General features: G+C 38.1%; 1 protein-coding gene across 5 annotated transcripts in view; it reads right to left on the bottom strand.

The window, feature by feature from the left end:
• Positions 1 to 25147, bottom strand: part of DTNB (dystrobrevin beta) — a 227099-nt gene that overhangs the window by 153698 nt on the left and 48254 nt on the right. For all 5 annotated transcript variants that reach the window (XM_048222550.2, XM_048222551.2, XM_057308991.1 and 2 more), the window contains exons 5-6: positions 20913 to 20998; positions 11027 to 11181 (exon numbers count right to left, since the gene is read on the bottom strand). In XM_048222550.2, coding sequence (XP_048078507.1) covers positions 11027 to 11181; positions 20913 to 20998 — 241 coding nt within the window. The remainder of the gene's footprint in view (positions 1 to 11026; positions 11182 to 20912; positions 20999 to 25147) is intronic.

Here is a 25147-nt window from a genome sequence, read left to right as displayed (position 1 = left end):
CCCCATTTGTTATTTACTGTATTTCCAGCATTTCGTAACAGTGCCAGGCACACAACAGGTACTTGATAAGTAATCATTGAATAAATACTAAAGTGAGAAGCAAACACTGTTAAACATCACTTAACAACTTTCTCATTTACACAAAGAAAACTAAAGCGCAGAGTAGTGAAGTAATTTGACCCAGTCACAAAGACAGTGACAATAGTGGTGAAAACAGAGCCTGAACACCCAATGTCCATCACTCCCCATTACACCATCTCCCCAGCTAGACTGCATTTTTGTGTTCTGTCTTCTTTCTCTCTTTTAAACAAATACATATGAAGCTTCCACTGTATGTGAAACACTGGCATAATTACATCCCACTGGACATAGAAAATCAAGAAAACAGTCTAGAAAAAATAGAGTCGTGTGATGTAGATAGAACAGATTCTCAACAATTTTCAAATTAATGAATTTTCTTTTAATTTCCTCTAACCCATAAAACACCTTTGCAGCTCCAAAAGGAAAGGAAAATGGAGGAAAAGGGAGTGCCTTACAACTAGATGCGAGAGTTCTGTAAATGCAGCTTGGACACCTCGGCCCCCACTTCAAACCTGATTCCAAAAGAAGGGCAGAGACAAAAGGGCAGACACAGGAGAGTAGGAGATGCAGGACCAGCAGTAAGGAGGACTTTTCCAAGCCCTCGTCCCACCATTCCAAGGCGGGGGGGGGGGGGGGATGAGGGCTAGGGGCAAGTGGACACCAAAAGGCACCCAGAATTTCATCTCAGTCTCTCCCAAGAACTGTGTTCTCAGTCCCGCTACTTTTCTTAACGTGATAACAGGATCTACAAAATGGGGTGTTTCCCCATAAAACTTTAAAATACTTTATTGGGGGGGAGACATAAAATCGGTTAGAGCTGACCCAAAGATTTTGCCAGCGTATTACAAAATAAGCGATTTTTGACCACGAATCTATTCACCATAAACTGGAAGCGAGGAGTGAAGGCATGGTGGTGGTAAGTCAGGAGGACAGCGGCCTCTAGCATGTGCGTCTGAGCCATCATGACACTTTCCCGATGATGGTTCCCATCATACAAACAGGAGGCTACAGACTCACTTTTGTGTATCTTTTTGGCAACTACGAGAATCTTGATTCCATTGTATGCAAGGAGATAATTCTTATTAAGAATAATCTTTTAAAAAAAGAAATTGGTAAACAGGGAACAGAAAAAGGAAGATAAAGTAGATGGCAGAGAAAGAAAGAGGCTTTCACAATAAAAACTTGAAAAAGATGGAAGAAATATGAAGGAAAGCCTCTGATTAAGGACAAAGATTGGAGGCCAACACTGAATAGGGGGAGGGAAGGGGCGAGCAAGAGGGCTGACGGAGGGTGATAAGAGTAGCAAGTTACCATCCAAAGGCCCTCTGTAGAAAGCTGTGCTCTGGTGGTAAGGTTTCAAAACACCTACTCGATCAGGCTAAATAAAGTTTTCCGAAGTGTTTTCCATCTCGGGCATCCAAGTCACTAATGTTTCTGAGACCTCAGTGGAACCTCAGAGGAATGAGTGAACAACATTAAAAATAAAACCAGAAAGTCACCGAACATTTAAATGGAGGTCCAGATATGGAAAATGCCTCTAATTATGGGTATGTGGATAACTGCAACAAAGCAAAAGAAATGGAAAAGCGTCTACATAAAATTACTGAGAAAGAAGATGCTAGGAAGTCTTTTGGCTAGTAAGAGGTAGTAACCAAAAACTAAATGTATTTTAAATTAATATTTCTATACATTTTTATATCTAATATTAAAAATTGCATTTCTACAAGTCTACCTACAATCCTAATGCTAAAGTTTTGATTCACCTATCATGGAGGTTTCTTTTTTAATCTTCGAGATGAAAAGGAACAATTACATTTGACATCTTAGAAGACCCTGATTAAAAACACTCTCGGTCAGTTTACAAAAGTTGTCCTAAGGTCATTTTGTAATTTGAAGTCCTCCAAAAGCCTGAGGAATGAAACCAGAAGAACTGTGTCCCAGTACTCTGTCTTCCATAAACCATGTAATTTGGGGAAATCCATTTGACATTCTGGTTTCAGTTTTCTCACCTCTGGAAGGGTAGAGCAGTGGTTCTCAAAGTGTGGTCAGAAGCTGCCCTGTAGGTCCCTAAAACATTTTCAAGGGGTCCACAAGGCGAGAACTATTTTCACAATTCTCAGACATTATTTGCCCTTTTCAGTCTCAGCCTCTCATAGGTATACAGTGGGTGTGCCAGAAGCAAGGTGGCGTATCCACAACCATATGAAAAACTACTAAGCATTCCTCCCTTTTCCAGCTCCTTGTGTGAGGCCAGACTTCTTTCTATACTTTAACCAAAACAACGTATCACAACAGAATCAATGGAAAGGCAGATAAAATCCAGCTGTCTTCAATTGAGCCAAATATTAAAGCAATTTGCAAAAATGTAAAATCATGGCACTCTCTTAAATTTTTTTGTTTTGGAAGATACAGTTATTTTTCGTAAAAATACATTATTTAAGATGTAACAAGTTTATCACTATTACTTTTTTTCATGTGGTTTCCACACACAGCGTGGAGTCCAACGTGGGGCTTGAACTCATGACCCCGAGATCGAGACTTGAGCTAAGATCAAGAGTTGGACGCCCAACTGACTGAGCCCCCAAGCATCCTATCATTTTTATTTTTAAATGACAATAAATATCTTTAATTTCTCAAATTTAATTTCTAGTATAGAAATACTAATAGGTATAAGCCACATAAACAAAAGCTCTCTGGGGTCCTCAAGAATTTTTATTGTAAACAGTCCTGAGACCAAAAAGTTTGAGAATAGCTGAGACAGAATTCCCAGCTCCAAAATTCCATGACTTAGTAAATAACTGCGTGGAAGACAGGTTGGCTCTTTTTTCTCCTTTTTTGTTTCATTTTGGTTTTTCTTCTTAAGTTGAACACATTCTTTGCATTCCTCCTTATTTTTACAGCACAATATTTATAACAAAAACCATAATAAAAATTACAAAAAATGTACATTCCCACAATTCCCATTTTCTGTATTTCCCTCCAAATGTACATATGCTTCTACGTAATTATATACACAGGGCAGACGAAAATATATAATGTTTTTTCACTTAACTTTTTATTAAATATTAATTGTTTTGCTACAAGGTCTTCATTCCTAATCATTTTAACAGCGGCCTGATCCACTGGGCAGGGACACCATGATTTATCTCTGCCGTCCTCTATAAAACACTGGGGCTCTTTCTATCCTTGCGTGTGCTCATCTTATTTCTTGGAAGTGAGCGTTTCTTTTTGTCCCCTACCTCCAGGCCCTTGTTACTCTAAGCCTCAATACTGACAATTATTACCCTAGAGCCATTCTCATCTCCTTCCCTACCTGTCACTACATTTTCCGTTTTCAAGGTGGGGGGCAGGACCATCTCTTTAAAATGAGAAATCCAGTATCACTAAAAGAACATGAGAAAACAAGTTAATTAGCTTAGCAATGGACCATCAGGTGCAATTTCCAAACTCGTCATTTCCATTAAAACCTCTTACTTCCTTAGGGGCAACAAGTAAGTATTTCTTAGCCATTGACTTAACTTACTTGATAATCTATTAAACCATGTTCGACATATAGTTAATAAACTTGAAAACATTTTTTAAATCTTCCAGATCAAAAACATTTTTATACAAACACTTGTGCAGAGTTAGAAATATTCTGTCTAACCAGAGCAAACATATGTTAACTGGTTATAGAACCAGTGCTATGGGTCAACCTTTTGATTATTATTAGACACTGAATTTGTTCATATCACAGATTTATTTTGAAAATTAAAATACTTTGTAATGACACAACAGTATAATGTTGCTATGCTATTTATTAGAGATATTTTTATTTATTATAGCTAAGAGATGGGGAAATTCAGAACTCCTGAAACACTGTATTTTCCTCATTGCAAAGATTGTTTCATTTGAGAAAATCATGGAATAAAAACATCAATTGAAACAAGGTTGCAGGTACATCCATGAGGTTTAAGCTTTGAATCAGAATTCAATCCAAAGATACTTTCTCATGTCATATTTAATTTAAATCATTTAATCCAACAAATTTCTAGTAAGCATCAGTCATTTTCCAGAGAATGTTAGTCATGGGGATATAAAGTTGAAGATCAAGGTGCATCTCTTCAGGGCATAAGTGAACTAGACACGACACGCCATGCGAATGCGGAAGAGGAACAATTAATTAATCCTACATTGAAAGATTCAGAGCATCAAAGAAGAAGCACTCTTGTAGCTGGGATATAAAATATGAGGGCCTTTGTTGAAGACAGAGAAGGTCAGGGTTATTGGTATGTCAGTGTGAACCGATATCATTTGAAATGACAACACATGCAGTACCAAACATGGGCATAATTCAGCTGAAGTGACAAGAGGAACAGCTATGACCAAGTTCACACATGTGCAAGAAAAGGCAACCCATCATAATTACTGCCTGGCCAACTATAAGATGCCATTGGCTATATGAGGTATCTTGATATCAGAGATGTTAAAGTGTGAAAGAATGTCTTCAAATCAATGAAATGTGGTAATAACCCAACTAGATTATCATGGTAATGAGGGATAGCTGATGGAGACTGTAAAACCACCCAATTAGAATTCCAGTGAAATACACATATACATGTGCCAGGCAATTCTTACCAAACTATTCAATGTCCAGGAAAACAAGGTCAGAACATTTAGAAAACATCTCACTTCAAAGATATAGTGGGAAGAAAAGTCATTTTGGCATATAGTGGAAGAGGATATGCTGGTCAAAGTATAATCAGAGGACATCTCCAGGCATGAGAAATACTGTTGCTGTTCTGACAAATCCACCGGCAATAATGTAATCCCATCACTACCCACTTCCCACCTCCCCTGTATCAAGGAGAGCCCTGCAACACTGAGTGAAAAATTGCCTCTACTTCCCCATCTCCCTCTCTCCTCCCTCTCTCCCCTACTTTACTTACTCAGTCTTCCATAAAGACAGACATCAAATTTAAAATCCTTTGCAGGGTGAGGGGCACCTGGGTGGCTCAGTCAGTTAGGCATCTGACTCTGGATTTCGGCTCAGGTCATGATCTCAGGGTGAGATTGAGCCCCACAATGAGCTCTATGCTGGGCGTGGAGCCTGCTTAAGATTCTCTCTCTCCCTCTTCCTTTGGCCCACCCCCCCTTTTAAAAAAAACCACACATTTAAAAAACAATAAAAATAAAAATCAAATCCTCTGCAGGGTGGACTGAACACTTCAAACTAAAGTCAACAGAAACCTAAAAAACAAATACTACAACAAATAGCAATCATCTTTTTAAGGAGAAACAGAATTCATCCCCAAACTCTGAAGTTTAGGAAAACTTGGGAGAAATTTAATATAATGCTATTTACTGCTTGTTTTTAATAACTCTTAAGTCTCCAAAGTCAGTTTGTTAGTTTATAACCAGTGAAGAAACAGGAGTGCCTGGGTGGCTCAGTCCATTAGGTATCTGACTCTTGGTTTCAGGTCAAGTCATGATCTCAGGGTCGTGGGATCAAGTCCTACATTGGGCTCCACTCTCAGGAGAGTCTGCTTGAGGATTCTCTCCCTCCCCCTTTCTCTCCCCCTCTGCTTCTCCCCTACCTCATGAGCTCTCTCTCTCTCTCTTTCTCTCAAATAAAATCTTTAACAACAGCCACTGAAGAATCAATATATTTGGTCTACTCACCAAAATATCAGACTTGAGGTGCTATGTTAACACTGTGCTTTATTCAGACAATGATCATGATCATAAATTTACAAATTAATTTTTCCATTAAATTTTTAAAATATACCAAAGTAGAGAGAATAGTATAATATGCTTGTCATCCAGCTTCAACAATTCTCAACATAGGACTAATTTATTTTATTTTATTTTATTTGTCAGAGAGAGAGAGCACAAGCAGGGGGGAGCGGCAGGCAGAGAGAGAAGCAGGTTCCCCGCTGCGCAAGGAGCCTGACACAGGACTGGACCCCAGGACCCTGGGATCGTGACCTGAGCCGAAGACAGACGCTTAACCAACTGAGCCACCCAGGGGTCCCCATATGACTAATTTTAACTTATGCCTTCACCCTTCCTTCAGTCGGGATTAATTTGAAGCAAATTCCAGACATATTATTTCTTGAATTAACTTTACTCCAGTGGTTTATTATGGACAGCTCAGATGCTTCCGAGGCTGATAAAAGCAACCTTGTAAATCTTTTCGTGAACATAAGTTTTCATTTCATGTGGGAAAAACTTAAGGGTAGAATTGCCAGATGATGACTAGGTATCTGCCGAGGTTTGTAGGAAAACACCAGAGCCTCTTCCAACGTGGTCTGTATGAGAGCTCTGGTTGCTCCACATCTTCACCAAAATCTGGGTTCAATTCTAGTTGATGGGTTATGCTAAATTAACTTATAAGTGCTTTTAATTTTTGTTGTGTTTTTAAAACTACGTAAGTCCAACATCTCTTATTTTGGGTTAGTTTGCAAAATTGTTTTTTAAAAGAGAATTAAAGCTATATTAAAATAAACAAATACATAATTTTCTTCATATCATTTTTAAAAATTCAAGTATTTCTCCTGTAATGCACCACACACATTACTGGAAAATTGCATATACTGCAAAACTGTGGATTTAAAAATAATAAGGTATACGAGAAAAACAGGGCTGGCACAAACGTAAGAACCTAGGCAGCCTTGTAAACAGAGGACTAACAAAACAGCAGCAACACTACTACCAGCACATTTAAACCTCCACAGGCATTGCCAACAAAAGTCACTATCAGATGACCCCTTTCAGTCTTAAATCCTGAGACACTTTTTTCCTTCCTCCTGATAAGGGCATACAACTTTTAAGACAGATTAGTTTTATCAAAACTGAATACTGGATCCAGGGGATAGCTCACTCCATCAATCAATTTTTGTAGCACAGGTGTGGGGAGACAGGAGAGGGTGTCTTCACATCTCCTACATCTGAACCCACAGTTTCACCCCATAACTGTAGAAAGTGAAGCAATTCACAAATCCTCCAAACCAGCCACTTCTTTCACTAAAGAAAGGTACTCCGGCAAGATTTCCCCTTCTTTCTTAAAGGAGTCATACATTCTCTTTAATTGCGATCACTTCTTTGCTCAGCCCAGAACAGTAATACTCTGGGGAAAACTGCATGTGTATCAACAGGGCAATTTCCACTGACACTGTTCTCTCTGTCTGAAGGCGTGGGAGTTAATCCGCATTAAAAAAAAACCACATACATAGTAAAACTAACCCTATGGGAAAAGACCATTTCAAAAAGAAACCCAAAAATCATCGGATTTAACTCTTGCTGCATGAAACTTTGTCCAAAGTCTCATTTTTTTGGTCATTCTATTAGTAATTTCTTTTTCTTTAAAGGGTCCTTTTTTTCGGTCATCTTTACAGACCAAGGAAAACTTAAAGTTTCCTCTAGACTGAGATAAGCTTCTCTGACTTTTCCAAATTTGGCACATAGCGAAACACGGACTGGGGGGCGCCTGGGTGGCACAGTTGGTTAAGCTTCTGCCTTCTGCTCAAGTCATGATCTCAGGGTCCTGGGATCGAGCCCCCCAGCATTGGGCTCCCTGCTCAGCAGGGAGTTTGCTTCTCCCTCTGACCCTCCCCGCCCCCGCCGCCACTCATGCTCTCTCTCTCCCTCTCTCTCTCTTTCTCTCATAAATAAAATCTTACACACACACAGACTCAGTTTTTTCTAAGAATCTGAAGCAGATAAGAAGCAACAGTCAGGCTTGTGAGTTCAAAGGCTTCACAATAAAGGCATAAAATAATCTGGAGAATTCTAGATCGCATTCTTAGGACTAACAGTTGGAAATTTTTGTATACTCTTCGACATTTCAAACTTCTGCTCCAATACAAGAGTCTCATCATAGCATCACGTTACAAGTAGATCAAAGGTTACTTTGGGTTTAGCACCCCACGTAATTGTCACCCACTGGTCAGACGTTGTTCTTCATGGACAATTCTTTGTATAAATTCCCTCCCCCGTACCGACACTTAATGGTAGCATTCCAGAACTGGATCAAGTTTTAGCCTGACCTCCAGGAAGCATCTTGTGTGAAAAGCCACATGCATATCATATACAAGGTTACCCCAGAGTATTGTGGGGGCAACCATTTGATGTAAGGGTACTGTGAAAGCAGCAGCAGCGAGATGAGTGCTAAATGAAAAATGTTTGCAGTTTCTTTGTCATACCTACCCTCACTCACAGTACTTCTGGGCATTTTATTACCTGCAACACACTTCTGTACCAGGATACGTATGGCCAGCCTCACATTATTTAAAAATGCATATTCAGGGTGGGGGAGGGGAATGCAAACTATACTTTATTAGAATAAATCGAAGCACATGGCTATTTTTAATATGCTAAAAGCTGATACTGTCATTTACACTGAGAAAAAAATAACATATACAAATTTCCACAAAAACAATCAGTCCAAGTGCATACAAATTTGGGAAGAACATCCCCTGAGAACTTGGTAAAAATAACTCACCAGTATTCTGGGTGCCACCTTTGGTGCTAAAGCTAATGAGTAATCTCTAAACAAACTGTAAAACATTGTTTGAAAGTCTGAATACAGACAGATAGGAATTCTTTCTTTTTTTTTTTTTTTTATAATGATTTTTTATTATATTATGTTAGTCACCATACAGTACATCCCCGGTTTTCGATGTAAGGCTCGATGATTCATTAGTTGTGTATAACACCCAGTGCACCATGCAATACGTGCCCTCCTTACTACCCATCACCGGCCTATCCCATTCCCCCACGCCCCTCCCCTCTGCAGCCCTCAGTTTGTTTCTCATAGTCCATAGTCTCTCATGTTTCATTCCCCCTTCTGATTACCCCCCCTTTCTTTATCCCTTTCTTCCCCTACTGATCATTCTAGTTCTTATGTTCCATAGATGAGAGAAATCATATGATAGTTGTCTTTCTCTGCTTGACTTATTTCACTTAGCATTATCTCCTCCAGTGCCATCCATGTTGTAGCAAATGTTGAGAACTCGTTCTTTCTGATTGCTGAGTAATATTCCATTGTATATATGGACCACAACTTCTTAATCCAGTCATCTGTTGCAGGGCATCTCGGCTCCTTCCACGATTTAGCTATTGTGGACATTGCTGCTATGAACACTGGGGTGCATATGGCCCTTCTCTTCACTACGTCTGTATCTTTGGGGTAAACACCCAGTAGTGCAATGGCTGGATCATAGGGTAGCTCAATTTTTAACTTTTTAAGGGACCTCCACACTGTTTTCCAGAGTGGCTGTACAGACAGATAGGAATTCTTAACTTTAAATGTAAGAAAAAGTATTTGTGTGTTTGGTTTGACTCTTGACTCTTGTGAATCAAAGTATCACATGTCAGAAGGATCTAGTTTACAAGGTACTTTCAGTTCTCAAACTTTAGATTTGTTGTTTTTACATGTTAACTTCTTATTTTTAAGTGATTTTAGACTTACAGAAAGATTGTAAGAAGATTACCCCAAAAATTCTCATGTACCCAGATTCCTCAAACATTATCACTGCAGAAGGGATGCCCCTTTGCCCTTAAATACCTCAGATCGCATTTCTTAAAAATAAGGACATTCTCTTACACAATTTAATACAAATATCAAAACCAGTAAATTGACATTTACTGACAAAATACTATTATCTAGTCTACAAAATTTATTCAGATTGTTTTCAAATGTCCCAATAATGTCCTTTATAACAAGAGAAAATCCTGGATCATAAACTGCATTGAATTTTCTCTCTTTAGACTCCTGTAACATAGAAGAGTTCATTGTCAATAAAAATTGACATTTTTAAAGTGCACAGGCCAGTTATTCTGTAGAAATACCTTCATTTGGGTTTGTCAGATGTTTCCTCAAAATGAGACTCAGGCCAGATGTTAATTTATTGTGGAAAATTGTTTTGCAATATATATAAGCATCAAATCATTATGTTTACACCTTACAATTTTACAATGTTATATGTCAATTATATCTCAATAAAACTGTAAGAAATAAAATCAAACATAAAAAAATGGGAAAAAAAAAAACCAAAAAACAGGGAAGATAAGACTCAGGTTGTGCTTTTCTGGGAGCCTGCTTCTTCCTCTCCCACTCCCCCTGCCTGTGTTCCCTCTCTCGCTGGCTCTCTCTCTCTCTGTCAAATAAATAAATAAAATCTTAAAAAAAAGAAAAAAAAAAGAAACATCTTATGGGGAGATACTTTCAGACTATGTCAATATCCTACTTCCACTAATCTTTTACTCATTAGTTTTAACACAGACTTTTTCTTAATTCCCTACTTTTCATAATTTCTAAGTTTAGCATGAAGCTCCTTTTATCTCATGCCTTCCTGAATAAATGAAGCTTCAGTCAGCATCCACTCTGCTCGGAGTCATTTGAGGCACAGTTAAGATCTCAGGAATTCACACATACAACCTCAAGGGCAGGATCGCACAAGGACACACAAAGAGGAAACCCAATCTATCTTTCCTTCGTATGAAAATGGCAGTGTACCCTTGAGGGATTCTGAGCTGGCAGCTGGGAGCTGTGTAGCATTCCTTGTCTTCGGTGCTCAGGAAAAAATGGTCTAGTATTGTATAGAGTTTTATGCCAAAATTCCTGTATTTCACAGTTTAAAGAACTCATTCAGGAGAGTAATATATGTCTAGCAGCAATAATATAAACACTTCATCTTAAACACTTTTCTTCAAAATTATAGTAATTTAAAATATGTCATACATTATCATTTCTCAGAAAAGACTCCTCTCTCCCCCAAGCCAGAATTCTCAGGTGAATTTTTTATACACCCTCTTTTTCACGCCCCTCCCGCTTAAAGCTCTTTTTTCTCCCCTACTCAAGACTTTATGCGCCTAGACTAGAAGCAATCTGGTGAAATCTGATACAAGGTGGAGGGATGAGTGAGCGCTCTTCTAGTCCTAGATTCTACAAAACTGTCCTTACCTGCTGTGGAAAACAGGTGCGGACTGAGTGCTCTGTGTAACCAAAAGATGGCCCTTCAAAGACAGCTGTTGGGAGCTTCAGAACTTCCTTCAGAAACTGGTCAAACTTGCTAAATATCATTAAGCCATTGGAATCTGACATCTGGGAGAAAACATCTATGAGAACAAAACCAAATAAAGTCAAACTAGAAAGAAATATCAACTTTTTATAAATAAATGTCTCTATGTCATTTGTATACCAGTCCAAAAGTATCATTAAAAATTATCATAAAGCTATTACGATTTTTAGTTAATATGTATTCTCCTTCTTATTAACACTGTACAGTTATTTTATTGACCAGGCCCCTCTCTCCCACCCACTTAATATATACCTAAACATCAAACCAAATAACCATTCATGTAGGTCTACCTACCTACTCTTTTTGAGTGTGCATAACTGGATGATGTATAACTTTTTATTTTATTTATAACTAACTTTGTTCCAAGAAGAATTTGTAGTAGCATATCTTTATCTCTTAGCATTTATATGTGTTTATATAAGACATACGCATATTTGGGTGTATGAATATATTAGCATATTGGTTATGGGGTATGAAATTGTATATTTATATACTCATATGCTAATAATATAATGAATACCTGTGAAGGAATAAATTTGAAGGAAGCACAAAGCATGTTTAAAATATTCCATTCAGTGAGTTCCAAAGTAGAATAAAAAGAACTCCTATAAACTCTTCTATCCCAAGATAGTTTGATACTATAAGATCTTATTTTTACCATAAAGTCTGACTCAAGCAGATGGGAAAGAAATTTCCAGTAATACTATTTCTTTATCTTCTTGGAGAGAGTCTCCTCTCTCCAGTTAGTTCTTCCTCTCTTCTTATCCATGGTCAGGGAGAAAAAGAAAAATCACTAGCAGCTCAAAAACACTGTGACAAAGAAATGTGATCTAAGCTTTCTTCCAAACCATTAGCTTCCTTACAAATGAGTGAATTAAATATGCACAGAAAAATCATTTCCTGAGGACTTGCCAAAAGTGGCATTTTGAAAAGTCTTATTCTACATAATTCATGATGAATATTAGAAATATATATGTAATTGATATATGCAAACATGCATTATTCCTTAGGTTTAATCCAAGGTATTTATCCTGAAGCACAAGGTATAAAACAAATACATTTTAAATACATTAACCAAAGAAAGATAAAACGTTAGAATATCAACTCCACAGAGTAACTTTTTAGGCATTAGAAAACAGGAAATGATCAAAGGAATGAAATGCAGTACATCCTCTCTGGATAGCTGCTACTTTGTAGTTTAAGAAAAAGTACTAAATACTCATGGCGGGTGGGAAGATTCAATGAGAGGCTAAAAGAACTACGGTACTAGTGAAAAAAAAAATCAATTAATGAACAAACACATACTAAGTTCCTACTATGTGGTCCAAGTGCCAAGCACTCTGTTAGGTGTTGTGAAACACAACAAAGAATTGTGGTATACAGTCTCTATCCCCCAAGCAACTTTCAATGTAGCTGGAAAAACAAAATACATATGAAGCAAAGAGGAATAAAGTGCTAAATTGACACTAAGTGGAAGAGAAAGATGCATAAAGATACTTTTTAAACCTCACCCTGTTAAGCACCGCAAAGTTACCACAAGTAACCATGGCTGAGGCTGCATATAGCCACCCAATATTAATTATCTCCTTGTTTCTTAGTAATAGAAGATTAATTTTATTTTGTGCAACAATGTACCCAATGACTAAGAGATTAAAATTTACAGCCTCCCTTTAGCAAGTGGTGGTCATGTGACTAAGTGCTAGCCAATGAGACTAACGTTAGAAACGTTAGGAAAGACTTCCAGGAAGGCTGGTTAGAGAAAGCTGACTAAGCTAGAAAACAGGCCCTTCCCACCCCACCCCCCATGTTCTTCCTCCTTTTGCTATCTGAAATGTAGTTATGATGGCTGGAGCTCCAGCAGTCACCTTGGACTATGGTAATTGCGATTTTGATATAGAAATCATGCTCTAGAAGGGTAGAAAACAAAGGTAGAGAAAGCCTGCGTCCCAGATGAACTACCATATCAGCCCTGGACTACCTAATCCTGGACTTCTTTTATATAAGAGAAAAATAAACTCCAACTTTGTTTAGGACACTATTATCCTGGGTTTTTATTTTCAAGCAGCAATCCCTAATACTAAGTGCTAAGTGCTATTACATGTTACTAAACATTACCTCATTTTATGCTCACAAAAAGGTGTCTGTGCGTACACGTAATTATTTTATAGATAAAGAAACTAGTGGGGCGCCTGGGTGGCTCAGTCGTTAAGCGTCTGCCTTCGTCTCAGGGCGTGATCCCAGGGTCCTGGGATCGAGCCCTGCATCGGGCTCCCTGCTCTGCTGGGAGGCTGCTTCTTCCTCTCCCACTCGCCCTGCTTGTGTTCCCTCTCTCACTGGCTGTCTCTCTGTCAAATAAATAAAATCTTTAAAAAAAAAAAAAAAAAAAAAAAAGATAAACTAGCTTAGAAAGGCTAACTTGCTTAATGCTAAAAAGTTGGTAAGTAGCTAAGTCAAGATCTAAAGTTATACTTCTCTGACTCTGAAGAAATCCCATCATACCACACGGCTTCTTCAAAATATAGTTTAGAACAGCTACAAAAAATACATAGGGAGGAACTGTCAAGAAAGTTCGAAAAGAAAGGAATTTAGGGGGCGCCTGGGTGGCACAGCGGTTAAGCGTCTGCCTTCGGCTCAGGGTGTGATCCCGGCGTTCTGGGATCAAGCCCCACATCAGGCTCCTCCGCTATGAGCCTGCTTCTTCCTCTCCCACTCCCCCTGCTTGTGTTCCCTCTCTCGCTGGCTGTCCCTATCTCTGTCGAATAAATAAATAAAATCTTTAAAAAAAAAGAAAGGAATTTAGGAGCTAGGCCTTGAAAGGTAGAACTTGGAATGATGAGATCAAAACAGGCTGGAGGTGGGTGCTGGGAGACACAACCAGAGAAGAGGAGGAAACTCTCGATGGCTACTTGTATTTGTTAGGGGAGGTAAGCAGGAAACAGTGCACTGAGTGCATTCTTCAACAAGAAAGATAATTTAGATAGATAAATAAAGGGAAATAAAGACAGAATAAGAAAAGTATCTGGTATGAAAGTAAACTTTGAAAGAGGAAAGCACTTTGAATTTGGTTTAAAAACTCTTACACGGGGAGAAATATTTAAGAAAACTAAGTTTTAATAAAATTAGACTGTTAGTGACCAGCAGAATGAACAAAAGAGGAAGAACAGGATTGGAGAAATCAGTTAGTAAACCCTGTGAATGAGGCATAAATGAGGCAGCAAGTGTGTGAACTTCAGTAGTGACGGGGGGGGGGGGGGGGGGGGGCGCACGTAAGGGTCACCTCCAAGATATTTCAATGCAGGAAACTACAGCTGATGGCAAACTGGATTAGGGAATAAAGGAATTTAAGAAGTTAGGATTATTCTAAATTTCTAGTATGGGAAAATGCTGGCAACCCTGCCTGGAAAAAAAACCCAAAAAACCTGAAGATAAAGCTTTGTACTTAAGTGTATTTGAACCAACCAGCAAATGTCCAGGTAGAACCCTCCTGCAGGCAATTAGAACCTGAGTATTAGGCCACAGCTCAAGATACAGAGCTTTGAAGATATTGCCAATTATATGAAAACTTGATGCTCTTAAGGAGGGGAGCGCATAGTGACTTCATTTTTAAATAGCTGGGTGTTATTCTTATAATGAGGAAAATAACCTGAATGAAAACAAAAGGTCAGCACGGGAAGCGGAGAGGTGCCTACTACTCAGCATCTGTTTTCCCCTGCTGGCTGCCCAGCTGCACCCGGTGTTGAGAAGGGCAATGTGGTCCACTTAAAAAGATGACTTCCCAGTCTCTTTTGCAAAATGTAACCCTAACGTGGATTTCTGGGAATGCTTCTGCTTTCCCAAGAGAGGCATTTCTTTCTTCTTTCTGCCTGGAAAGAGAATGTGAAACCCATCCAGCAATCACGTAAGATCATAAGATCGTAAGGAGGAAAACCACGTGGCAGAGCAGGACAAGAGGATGGAACCTGAGTCTCCGATAACATCCTCAAGTCATGGGACCAACTTTGACTTAACAGCCTTCGGACTTATTTTTACATGAGAAAAATAAATCCCAATGTGTTTAAGCCACTGTTAAGTGTTTTGTTGCCACTCATTGTATTCATAACTGATAAATTAGCATGTGATTACGTTGTGCTCACTAACTAAATGGTGGAAATATTCAAGACGGGGAAACTAATGCTACCAAGTACGTAAATACACGTATCTACAGTTTCACAGTCACAAAAACATCTGTATATACACCCGCAGTGACAAATTTACACTGACTCATTCAGAGGAATAAAAGGGAGTGACTGGATACTAAAATGACTAACATTCCCCCTCCAAAAAGTATTATTTTCTGTTACGCTTAGTTACCATGTCATATAATATATTCAGAGCAATTTTTTAAAAATTCATTAAAAAAGAAACTATAACTTAATAGGGCCATATTACATTTATAAGAGAACAAGCAGAAACATGTTTCTTTGTTTGATTTAATATGAGAAATACCGCTAGACCCCAAATTGAAGGCATAGTGAAGTAATCTACTATTTCCTGAGTTACTGGTTTACAACAGTACTTTTTTTTAAGATTAGGCTTCTTTTATCTGTAAGAAAAACAGAATACAATTACTGCTATTTTTTTATCTTAAATGAAGTATAACAATGAATATAAGTTGGTGTGATTTACTATACACAAATAAAAAGATCTCACCAAAGAAATAAATAAAAGACAATAAAATTTAATAAAAAATTAAACTAATCCTCTAATTAAAGCCCTCAACTCTTCTGGCATTAAGGGACTAAATTACTCCCCAGAACGCTGGTTAATTTCCCCAGTAATTCTCTTTCTATTTATATGCCTCTGAAAGAAGGTATGCTAATTCCCCATTAGTTGTTTCTAGATAAAAATGTACGCTTTGTCCCTTGTGAAAAACTCACAGTTAAGTCCCTAAATGCTTATATATACACACTTTAAAAAATATTCTGTCCTTTGTGTAATGGCAAAATAATGCTACTATTCTACCATCATCACACATGTTTCAATTTTTTTTTTCTTTTTCTGGTGATAATGATCCTGGTTTTACTTACTGCATTTATCCACTCTTTTCTCCCCACATAACCAATCACACACTTTTGCAAGATGATAGCGTTGTTTACAATAGAGTCAAGTCTAACGGAATACCATTTTCTTTTATATGTTAGCTTTCTCTGGCAACTGACTCTCCCTGCCTATCATCTTTCTACCAACGGAGCAATCTAACCCACAAAAACATGTATATACATCTGCATGTTTATAAATACCTATATGTAACCAAATCCAAGTGAATATTTTATTCCCAAACTCATGAATATTCCTACATCCTTCATTAAGCCAGAGTGAGGCTGAAGGATGGGAGTCAGCAAGCCTTGGGCCTCTCTGCAGAGCTGACTCAGCCAGTAACTACTTCAGACAAGTCTCAAGGCCTCCTTTGGTTTTGTTTTTCTTTTTCTTATTGATAAAATACTGATTTAGGACTTATCTCTTACTTGTTTCCAGTTCTAGAACATTTTGGTTATATGAGAAATGCAAATGTGGCCATCACTCATTGAGATGAAAGAGTCATTTCTGTCTAACGACAAGAAGGGATGGTGGTTAGCAGAAACCAGCCAGGGTAACCCTGCAGTGACGGGCAGCGACAAGACCACTGCAGAGGAGGCTAAATATTGAACAGGTGAATCTGTTTAATGATAGCTGCAAAGGACGGCCCCTCTACAATTCGTTAGTGCAACAGCAAGGAAGCGAGTGACTGAAATGTCGGTGAGAACTGCCAGTTCTGGGCCCAAACAGCACGTCAGAGCATCTTTTCTCCAGCTACTCAAAGGGTGGTCCATCAGAAACATGCACAATGTTATTACAAAAACATTCTTATGCTACAATCCAGAAAAAATACCCGTTATCAGTTTGGTATACTACTTCTTTTTCTATGTGCATAACGAATTTTTGTCTAGAACTATATTACATTTATGCATTTTGATCTGAAACACGTTTTTGAGGACATTATACTCAGTCATGTGGGCATCCTGAACTATAACTGAGCTCTGAGTTCTGGACACTAAAGCTGTTTCAAGTTTTCACATACTATAAAAAATGTCATAACAAATATACATAAAATTTAGGGTGCACTCTGATTAACTCCTCCGGGTAAACTCAAGAAATAGACTGAATCAATGGATATGGATATTTTTACAGCCTTCTGGATACATACTGTTAGACTATCCTTCAAAACGGTAGCACCAGCTTTTTAAAGAATTTTAAAATAAACTACATGAATCATCTGCTCTTATCTTTTAATGTAAGACAGATGAGGTCTGAATAAGAGACTAAGTTTCCTAGAAAACAAATAGCAGAATTGGACAAAGTAAATAAATCACATAAATCAAATGACAATAAATAACGGGCTTTACAGTCTGTAAATTTTGTTCTCTGACTTATTTTTAGGGTTTCTGACATTACTGAGTTTTGATCATGCTTATAATTAAAGTCTGTATTCTGATTAGAAATCATTGGTATTTAGAATCTGACCCTAAGTTAACTGTGAATCTAGGATATAGTCCCTAATGCCCACAACAGTGAATTATTTCTATAAATGAGTGTTAGCTGGGAACAGAAACTCTCTTAAGAGAGACCTGAAAATCTAATCAAGAAATGTTTCAAGCTTAAAGTACAATATTGGTTAAGTTGTTCTAAATGCTATCTTGACCCCCAAACAAGCAAACAAAAAAATATATATATACCAAATAAAAAGGGGGGAGGGGAGAAAATTACAGGAAAAAAATCGAAAATAAAAGGTAAAATGCAGAAAGATCAAAATAAAAGGAAGAAAAGTAGAAACAGTAAGTTGTATTGCATAAACATGAAAACCTCATTTAAAAGGAACCTTAACAGAGGTAACAGCAGAAAGTGCAGTCAGAGGCAGGAAGACGGAGAAACTGAGAACAAAGTCAATGAAACAAGCCGAGAGAAGAAAGTGAACAAATGTCGTGGGATGTTACAGTACAGTGTTCTAGCTCACTTCTGTCTACGCTATTATTCAGCCATCTCAACTAAGCAGGACACAGCTGGGACCCGGCAAGCCAGGGAGAAAAGGATTCCTCCAGCAGCCAAACTGCCAGTCCCACTACAAACACCCCAGTCGTCACTTACGCTCACACCTTAAATAGAATGCTCAGAAGTTTGCTTATGTTTTCTCCATATTAAATGTAAATCAGAAGCAAAGAGAGATTTCTAGAGACTGATCCGCTGATAATCCCATCACATTTACCAGTGATAAAGGGGACACACACACCATCACCATCGCTGCCATCACCAACAAAAAGCTCAAGGACCAAGAAAGCAATCGTCTGAAAACATCAGAAGGGACAAACAACCCAGAGCCTCACAATTAGCCCCAAATGCACCAGAGGATGATGTCTCTGAGCTATGAAAAATATGTAAATTATAACCAGTGAGATCTGTATAAAACAAGAAGGAGAGACCACATGTAAACCGGTTTCCACTCTGGATGATTAAAATTAAGAAGCGGAGATAGGCTTCAATACCTGAAAGTTTTACTTATGTTAAACATCTCATTCTCGAGCCAAGATAATTAGTACAACAAAAATAATGAAACAGAGCTACAGATGGTAGAGAAACTATAATTTTGAAGATGAGGACGATAAGGAAACCATATTTTAAATCTATCTGTATGACATAAACATGGTAATCAGCGAGCTAGCATGGCTGGTATCTCATCGATCCATATCTGATGTGCAATGAGCTGGCATTCTGACCACACTGACATGTCACGTTGGCCTGGGCATGTGTCCTTTGTGTCATTTGAATACTGGTCACTTGTGTTCCTCCAAGAAGTTCAAAAGCCACATTAAAACAAAACACCTGCCATGACCTGGATCCCTTCCACATTCCACACAATACTAAAATTGGCACTTTTTCACTAACAGTTACAACAGAGAATTGCAGTAATTTTAGTACTCAATCAACAATTGATATTTGGCAAAATTTCAGCACTTACTATGTGCCAGGTCCCAGCTCGATGTAAATGTAGCAGATTTAATCGTAGAAACTTATAGACTCCAGAGTTACCTACAATGTGGTTATATCATCAGTTTTCCATTTTTCAGCCACTTTCTCCTGGACTAAGAAAGATGGCAATGTATATTCTTTACCTGGTGTCATCATCATTAAAAACAGATAAAATTCCAACTTTCTTCTTCTTTGTGCTTGAATGAAATATAATTTCATTCACATTACATTATCTTCCTCAGAAAAACACCATGCTACAATTAAGAAAATACTAAGAAATTTCAGCCTAAAAGAGTAATATTTTGAGATACCATGTGAAAAATACTCAGAAGAGTATTTAATAAAACTGTAACTTTTATTACTAAAAATTTGTTTTACATTGAAGCTGATTTTGAAATGAAGATAAACCAGATAACAGCTGACCAAACATATTACTAAGACCTTCCTTTAGAATACTTATGTCTATATCCGGTGAGCCATCCAGCTTTCCAACTTTCAATGTCATGGTCACATGTAAGAAAAAGCACAGAAAATAAATGCACCTATCAGGCCATCTTGCCCAAAAACCTGTCCTTAGATCTGACTAAGCCTCTATATCTTTCAATTAAAACAAAAAATGTAGGACACAGAAGAACATCATGGGGATGCAATCCTCAAAATCCAGTCCATGAGAAATGCTACAGGACAGATGACCTAGTTTCTTCAACAAAGCAATTCATAGGGTATCTCAACACTTCATGAAAACCCACAGCTTCAATCTCACCTCCCTGAAACCTGCCAGAGGTTCTTCCCCACAGCATGGCACTTTGATCACTGCACTGTTTCCCGAGTGTGCCTCCCATCACAGGATTAGGTATACGGAGTACAACAAAGTAGCTTAGAACAGGGCTCTGAAGCTAGACAGCCTGAGTTGAAATCCCAGCTTCGCCCCCTCAGTTAACTCATCTATAAAATAGAGAATATACCACCTGCTGCTCAAAGAAATTTTAAGCATTCAGTGAGAAAATATATGTAAAGCACTTAGCACAATGCTTGGCATAACTCAGGCAGTTAGTAACTATCGAATGAATGAATGAAAACCATATGCAAAAAAATTAAATAACTGTGAATTTCACCTCCTTTGATTTCATTTAATCTTATGATATCTGAGGAACAGTAAAATGACAAAATGGCCAACAGGAAGAAAAAATTTAGGAAAAATGAACAACAACAAAAAAAAAACAGGCTCTAAATTTCTAAATAAATGAGCTTAACTCTAAGCTACTAAGGAAAAGTTTAATCACACAAATATCACCTGATGAAGAATAAACGTATTTTAAAGAGGGCTAATCTTGACCAAACCTGGTAAAAATAATCACATTTATTTTCTAACTAAAAGCAGTCAACATAATCATCTGCAAGCAGTATTTTTGATAATATGGAAAACATTTTTAAAAGGCTTTTTTAAGGTCAACATGACTGTTCTGAATCTCTTCAGTTTCATTGCTTTATTAAAAACAACAACAACAACAAAAAACCTACTAAACAAATTAATTCAACCAATTTTTCCATCTCAACAGTAGGTGGCATAACTTACATACTCTGAGCCAGTTGCTACAAAGTGAATGATGTAGTAAAAACAAAAAAGTTCAGCACAGCATCATCCAAAATTCTGACAACATTAATTTAAAACCGTTCAAAGGTCCTGATTTGAAAATACAATCTTTCAAATAATATGAAAGTACTTACATCTCAATTTGTCCAGCATTTTTCCACCACACATGGTTGCTAACATAGCTTTAACTGAAAATACGGTCAACTTGCCTCGGCCCTCACTGCAAAATAAATTACATTAGAAACAATTGCTATCTGGAAGCACAAAAGCAATCAACGGTATCACTAAATATCAATTAGTAAGCTGGCCCTCACCTTTATACACTACAACATTACCTTGGATTTTCAGAAACGTTGGTTTTTTTTCCTTTGTAGAATTAAGGCCTCATGCATGTTAGGTAATAGCGTTAAAACGACATGAATTATTTGCATTATGTAAAGAAATTTCTACTGGCTCTGTACACAGAGGCCAAATGGATCAGCCAGAAGAAAATTTCCTATCAATTTAGCCCATGAGAGTGCAGCTGAGTTGCTTTTAGTATTCAAAACTGAGGCACCTCCTGGTCTGAATAATTCAGAAAGGTGTCCTTCCACCATGGTAACAACAGTTTATTGTTATGTACTAAACCCACAGGGTGCACACTGCTATAAAGATTTTATACCATATTCATCTTCGTTTTTACTGTGACAGTCTTATGTTACCATATGTTTATCCTAAGAAGCCTGATGTATCTGTCCCAAATCTTCCCATAGCACCACTGTGAGAAAAGGGAAAGGATAGTAATATCGTTTCTTTTTCAGTGACTGGAAAGATGAAATGTAGAACATATGTGAATTATCCAAAACAATGCTGCATATCACCCGCAGAACCAAGGCAACATCAGCAAGCCCCTCCGACCCAACACGCCCACTACTCCATCCATTCAGCCGTGTCCTGGTTTCACAGCAGATGAAAACTTCACTAGCCCGTTTTTAAAGTCATCATATGCAAATGAACAATGGGCTTTTGTGTTCATATTATAAAGCTTGTGCGTACAAAGTGTCACAGTAAGAGTAAAATAGCTTCACAATAATGAGAACTATATCATCTTGGTTTTGAAAAGCAAATGTCATCCTATTTATCTTTACTGATGGTCCTAATAGAGTGTCTTCCATTTTCCAAAACTTTTATACAGTCAGATCACACCTGGAAAAGGCAAATGGTCTATAAGCCTGAAGGTTCATAATGAAAAAATCTCTAGGAAATACTAATGTTTGTTACAGTCTGATTTTCAACTATTACACTTCATTCAGTTTACTCATAAGATAAAACAGGAAGCCCTGCGATTAGCTGAAATTAGGTTGGGGTTTTTATTTTATCTTTTAAAGATTTTATTTTTAAGTGATCTCTACACCCCACGTGGGGCTCAAACTTACAACCCAGAGATTAAGAGTTGTATGCTCTACTGACTGAGCCAGCCAGGTGCCCCAGGATGGGGTTCTTAAACATGCAGTTCTTTAGAAATGCGGACCCTGCTCCACATCTTCTATGGCACCTGCCAATATAAGGAATATGGCCAAGTCAAATACCCACTGCACTGTACAAGCAACATGAGTAGCTATAAAGAACATCAGCTACTGAAAGGAATGGACTTCTAAGACTGATACAGAACTTCTACAGCGGACATTTCTCTGGTCACCAACCATCTAAATGCCAAGTCTGTATTTAAGCATGCCCTATCTTATGAGAGCAATATGTGTCCTACCACCAAAGTATGAAGAAGGAAAAAAAGAAAACCTCACCTGTTTGCTTTCCCATTTTTCTTCAACACTAAGACATGGGCACATGCTACAGGCTCCACCAATAAGATGCACCCACTCGACACCAAACAGAAAACGATTAGCCTTTAGAAGCAGGAACTCCAAAGAGCCCGCCAGCGAGGGTGGCCACACCAGGAGGGGTCAAATCCAGCTTCCTGGGGCAGCAGAGACAGATTCCTCCGGCGGGTCCACAGCTCAGCGGCAGTGGGATTCGGAGCACAGGCAACAGTGTCTGTGCCCCAGAGAGGTAGCAGAGGTGTCTTCATGAGACCCATTTTGTGACACAATCTTGAGATTTTTTTCTTGGCAGTGTGGTCAGTAAGCCCACTTTCCCGACCTTCTCAGAGACTCTGTGGGTCATGCATATCCTTCTAACAGATTCGCCAGAGGTGGTTTCTACTGCTCACGGCTAAGCACCCTGATGCATGCAGTTTCTATCCTGAAGTCGAGAGGCCCAGAAAGATGAAGCCGCAAGAGAGAACATTCCTTTAGTCCAGAGTGAGAGGAGGCATGCGTGATGACTAGCAGAGCAAGAACAAAGAGGAAATGCTCACGAACAGAGGAAGCCCTGATGCACAGCGAACGACATTTTTTAAGGAAAACTTGCTCTAATGCTTTTTTGCAGACACCGATCTCATGAGGTGAGAATATCCAGAAGAAAGTAAAAATTCATCTTAGAAGAGGTTTCCATAAAAATCAGGATATCGATTACCCCTGAGAGAGGTGACGGGGTGACACAGAAAGGACCACGCCAGGGGCTCCTGCGTGCTGACGGTACTGTCCCTCAGCCGCCAGAAGTACCTATATGGGGCATCTGCTTCCCAGTGTTATATCACACTAGACTTCATTTTAGGTGTCTTTCTGCAGGCATGTTCTAATTCTCAATAAAAACTGTTTAAAAAATGAATCGTGGGAAAGTGAAGGTTACCATTACTGGACACGGCTAATGGTTTAAGGTGGAAAATGAAGGGAAACCCACAGGTTAAAAGATATTTAAGATTATATATAAACTGCATGCATAAAATTTTTCGCAAAAAAATGCATAAAAAGAATAAAAATATTAAAAACACCAAGACCTAGGCCCTATCCTTAAATGCCCATTAATAGAAGACTGCTATTTAGGCTATCGTAAAAAGAATGAAAAATAATACGTTAAAGATAAAGAATTATACAAAATAGATTACTAAGTTAAAAAAAAAAAAAGGCAAAGCATGGAACAAAATAAGTGCTGTAATGCTATCTAGCATTCTGTGAAAGGATGTTGAAAAAAATAACACTGGTTGTGTCCAGGACGGAAAGAAGGCAGCCAAAGGAAAGCATGGCAGTTCGGTCACTTTTTACTTTATAAGAACTAAACATGCTCATGCTAGAAAAGACGGTTCTCAAGTCAATTATCTTAAGACACTAGAAAAAGAACAGCAAATTAAACCCAAAACAAGCAAAAGGAAAAAAGTAAAATGCTTAAGAGCAGAAATCAGTGAACTTAAAAACAGAAAAACAACAGAGAAAAATTAATGAACCCAAAAGCTGGTTCTTTGTATAAATCAATAATATTGATAAATCTCTAGCCAGACTGACTAAGAAAAAGAGAGAGAAGACACAAATTACCAGTACCAGGAATGAAAGAAGGGTTATCAACCACTCATTCTACAAACATGACAGAAATGAGGAAATATTATGAAGTCCATAAATTCAACAACTTAAATGAACTGGGCAGACACAAACCACTCCTTGAAAAACGCCAACCATTACAGCTCGTGCAAGAACAAACAGGTAACCCCAATAGGCCCATATCTATCAAAGAAACTAAATCTAAGTTTTTAAGCCTTCCAAAACAGAAAGCTCCTCACGCAGAAAGCTATGCTGGTAAATTCTAAACATTTAAAGAAGAAATAATTGCATTTCTACACAAACTCTTTGAGGGAATAAAAAAAGGAGAAACACTTCCCAGTTCTTTCATGAGACCCGCATTACTTTGATACCAAACACACAATAATCCATTACAACAAAAGAAAACAAGCTGGTATCCCTCATGAATGTGGACACAAAAATCCAGATGCCTAAATCCCACCCTGTGCTTGGTATTTTTAAAAAGTTTCTCGTGCTTTTTGATATGCACCCAGAGCTGAGAGCTACCAACACAGAACTTTGAAGGCAGTACTAAGAATTTAGCTTTTATTTTGCAGGTCATGATAAATTAAAGGACATAATAAAAGATGAAAGAGAATGAATCATATTGCGATTGTATAACCCTTTCTGGCTCCAAGTCTCATGTTCTTCCTTCAAAGACAAAAAGTGATATCTATTCCTGCTGCAGAGAAGAAAGAGATGCCATTTCTGCAAACAGGAGAGTGTGGCGGAGCCCAGCACACTGGCATGAGAGTCAGGTCAAACTCAACTCTGCTACTGAAGGTTAAACCCACAGTACCCATCGATAAATGCCACGTGGCAAGGTATAGTGGGTACTATGACACCTTTACTTCTGAAAACTATTATAATAGCACTGAAGCAACACTTTTTTCCCTAATATTCAAAATGCTTTGAAAACATTAATATTTACAAAACTTCCC

Source organism: Ursus arctos, unplaced genomic scaffold (assembly GCF_023065955.2).
Source record: "Ursus arctos isolate Adak ecotype North America unplaced genomic scaffold, UrsArc2.0 scaffold_8, whole genome shotgun sequence".
Taxonomy (NCBI): Eukaryota; Metazoa; Chordata; class Mammalia; order Carnivora; family Ursidae; genus Ursus; species Ursus arctos.
Note: the sequence above shows the minus strand (reverse complement) of the source record. Positions and strands in the feature narration are given on the sequence as shown.